At 36.9% G+C, this 3,033-nt stretch overlaps 1 protein-coding gene across 1 annotated transcript; it reads left to right on the forward strand.

The window, feature by feature from the left end:
• The first annotated feature begins 498 nt into the window (after nt 1-498).
• On the forward strand, nt 499-3,033 carry LOC130105934 (GTPase IMAP family member 8-like). The gene is made up of 3 exons (XM_056272122.1): nt 499-517; nt 2,094-2,803; nt 2,971-3,033. Exons 1-3 carry the CDS (start codon nt 499-501, stop codon nt 3,031-3,033), a joined length of 792 nt encoding a protein of 263 aa, XP_056128097.1.

The following is a 3,033-nucleotide window of genomic DNA, read 5'->3' on the forward strand; positions in this document are numbered from 1 at the left end:
ATGTCTCAACTTTTTATCTTATAAGAGGTTTTGGACAATCTCACACAGATCACATCAGTGTCACTGTCACAAGTGAGAGTTATCAGTTGAGCTGCTACTTTCTTTTCAATGTTTCAATTCCACAAGTAAGTCAGCTAAACAGAAAGAGGAGTTGTTCAAACCACTTTAATGCAATCATTTGTCTGTCATCAATGCAGAATTGTTGCAAAAAAAAAAAAAAAATTCCTGAAGAACAAAATTGCAATAAGACATCAACATCTAAACCGCTGTTAATTCTCAATAAGAACTTCTGTAGACGTCTGTCAGAAATAAAGTCTTTTTTTTTTAAATGAAGTACTCTATTGTCATTTTATAAGCTCATTAAATTAATTGTTAACGTATACCTACAACCTATGTTTACCTGCATTTTCAGTCTTTGTGGTATTTTTTTATATCTACAGAAATACTGTGATCACTGGCACTGTGAGATAAGAAGAGGAGTGATTAAGTGACAAAACAATGGCATCAGCACAACACGGTCAGTAAATGTGTAAAATAGAAGATGTAGGTTCCCAACCAGGTTCAAGTTCATAGTTCAAGACAAGTTAAGCTCAATCGATAGCATGTGTGGCATATTGTTGTACCATAAATATCTACTTGTTCCTTCTTTTTAAAAACATAGCAATTGAATTTAATTGGGAAAATACTCACTGATTTAGTAGTACATAGCCACAAGACCTGAAAAATATGTGCATCAACATGACTTTAGTGCAAATTAATAATAATGATAATAATAATAATTGCTTGTAAAGTTATATCCCATTTTCAAACCACGAACCTTAATGAAACTGTAGAAATTATTTACAGCTTAGGCAGCACACAAAAAAACTCATGAAGAACAAAAGAACATTATGGTACAAATACTGTTGACTGATCTGAACTCTTTCCCCACTAGAGTTAAAAAAAAAAAAAAAAAAAGTTGCCAGCCATCGCCAGCATTTTTGATAATTATTATAAAAACATAATGGCCCCTACAATATGTTGTTGTATGAATATCTGACCATGGAATATATCAAAAGAAAGAGAACAGCATCTGCTTTAAAAAACAGAAACCATTTTTTTCTAGCTTTTTTAATCAACACGTACATTTGTACAAGTTTCAAAATAAAAAAGCAACATTTTGAGCAAAAAGCTGAGCAAAAGACTGGATCATGGTCGAAACACAGATGGAGTAGATCGAGTCCATCAACACCCCCAGTGCTCCTACAGCTCGTCCTGGGTCGACAGTAACATTTGGCGCTTGTTGGCGATCTCGCTTTATGAAAATAAAAAGGATTACATATGAGATTGCTTGTTTCTGCTTCATCTTCTTCATCAACCCAATCTCACGGCAATTTCGGGTGCCTAATTTATACAAATTCGTAGGACCTATCTCATACGAATTTGTACATGTTTTGCTAAGTTTGATATATTTGATGCATATATATTGTATTCGTATGAATTCCTACGAATGACCTACCCCTGACCCCGCCCCTAAACCCACCCATCGCTGCGAGTCAGACAAATCGCACAAATTCGTACGAGTGAGGTCATACGAATTCGTACGAATTGGCCACCTCGTAAAATATGAATAGATAATGAGATAGCGTTGTCTTCACCTGTGTTTTGATCTGTTTTGATCAGGATTTTATCTACTCTTTCAGAAGATGTGTAATAGCGCCCTCTACCGTATAAAAGGAAAATAAGGAAAGCCGGACATTTCCGTCAATGGCACGGAAAGAGTTAACTTGTATTGAACCCAGGATATTCCTTAATGGCATTTAAAGCTGTATATTTGTGTTTTACCTTGAAATATCAGTTTCAATTATTCTGATGGCACAATGACATCTAATAAAGCAAATGGCTTCTTTCACTGCCCCTAAACGACTGTTCTGAGACTGCATAAGTCTGGTGAGAGGATACACAATACCGCAGACTGGCAGACTGCTTTACTGGAGCAACAGATGCAATAATTCAATGTTTGGAATTAACTTTATCTTTTTCTTTAATTAAACATGAAAAATCCTGAAAAAAAAAAAAAAAATCAGTCGCAAGAAAAGCATCAGCTAATTAAGGTGCTAATGCCTGTTTAACAGACCCTGATGAAGCACCTGATTCACATGATCTGAGGATTGTGTTAACTGGAGTCTCTGGAGTTAGAAAGAGTTCAACTGGAAATGCAATACTGGGTCGAGAGGCATTTAAAGAGAGCAGAACCAGAGAGAGTGAGATACAGAGAGGAAGAGTAGAAGACAGAAACATCTCCATCATCGACACTCCAGGATTCTTCAACACTCAACTGACTGATGAAGAGATGAAGAAGCAGATGATGAAGAGTCTTTATCTCTCTGATCCTGGTCCTCACGTCTTCCTGCTCGTTATCAACCTGGAGAACTTTGAGGAGCAGAGGAACCTAGTGGAGCAAATTCAGAAGAACTTTGGAGCTCAAGCTTTGAAGTTCACTATGGTGTTGTTTATTGGACGAGAAACAATATCCAGAGGAAAATTTAAGCAAATCACTGAGAGTGAAAATATCAAAGAGTTGCTGAACTATTTTGAGGGAAGATTTCATGTGATGAACAGCAAAAATGAGTGTGATCCCAGCCAGATCACAAAGCTCCTGAAGAATATTGATGTAATGATGGAGAACAATGGAGGACAAACCTTCAGCAATGAGATCTACCTGAAAGATCTGAGAAAACTCAGAGAGCAGAAGAATGAAGAAAAGAGTCATAAACAGGAAGAAGAGAGAAAGACACAAGAACAGGCGTGGAAATTGTGTATTGTACACTCAACATATTATCAGCTTCAAAAGCCAACAAGAGGAATCTGTGAACACTCAAATAAACTCAAACACACTTAAACAGGCCAAACTGGATCTTTGTATTGATGATGCAGAAACAGCAGAAAGTGCCTGAATCTGATGTTTCTGTTCCTCTCTGATCACTTCAGTCTGATAAACCTGCTCTCTGCTGTCCCTGCTGGACTGGAGCTAATACAGCCATAGTGATATGA

The sequence above is a fragment of the Rhinichthys klamathensis genome, unplaced genomic scaffold (assembly GCF_029890125.1).
Source record: "Rhinichthys klamathensis goyatoka isolate OS25496 unplaced genomic scaffold, OSU_Roscu_1.1 h1tg000330l_1, whole genome shotgun sequence".
Taxonomy (NCBI): Eukaryota; Metazoa; Chordata; class Actinopteri; order Cypriniformes; family Leuciscidae; genus Rhinichthys; species Rhinichthys klamathensis.

Excerpts from the sequence above, each read along its gene's own strand:
- LOC130105934 (XM_056272122.1), top strand. Across the intron at positions 2,804-2,970 it reads AGGCGTGGAAATTGTGTATT|TCTGATAAACCTGCTCTCTG; the intron begins GTACACTCAACA and ends TGATCACTTCAG.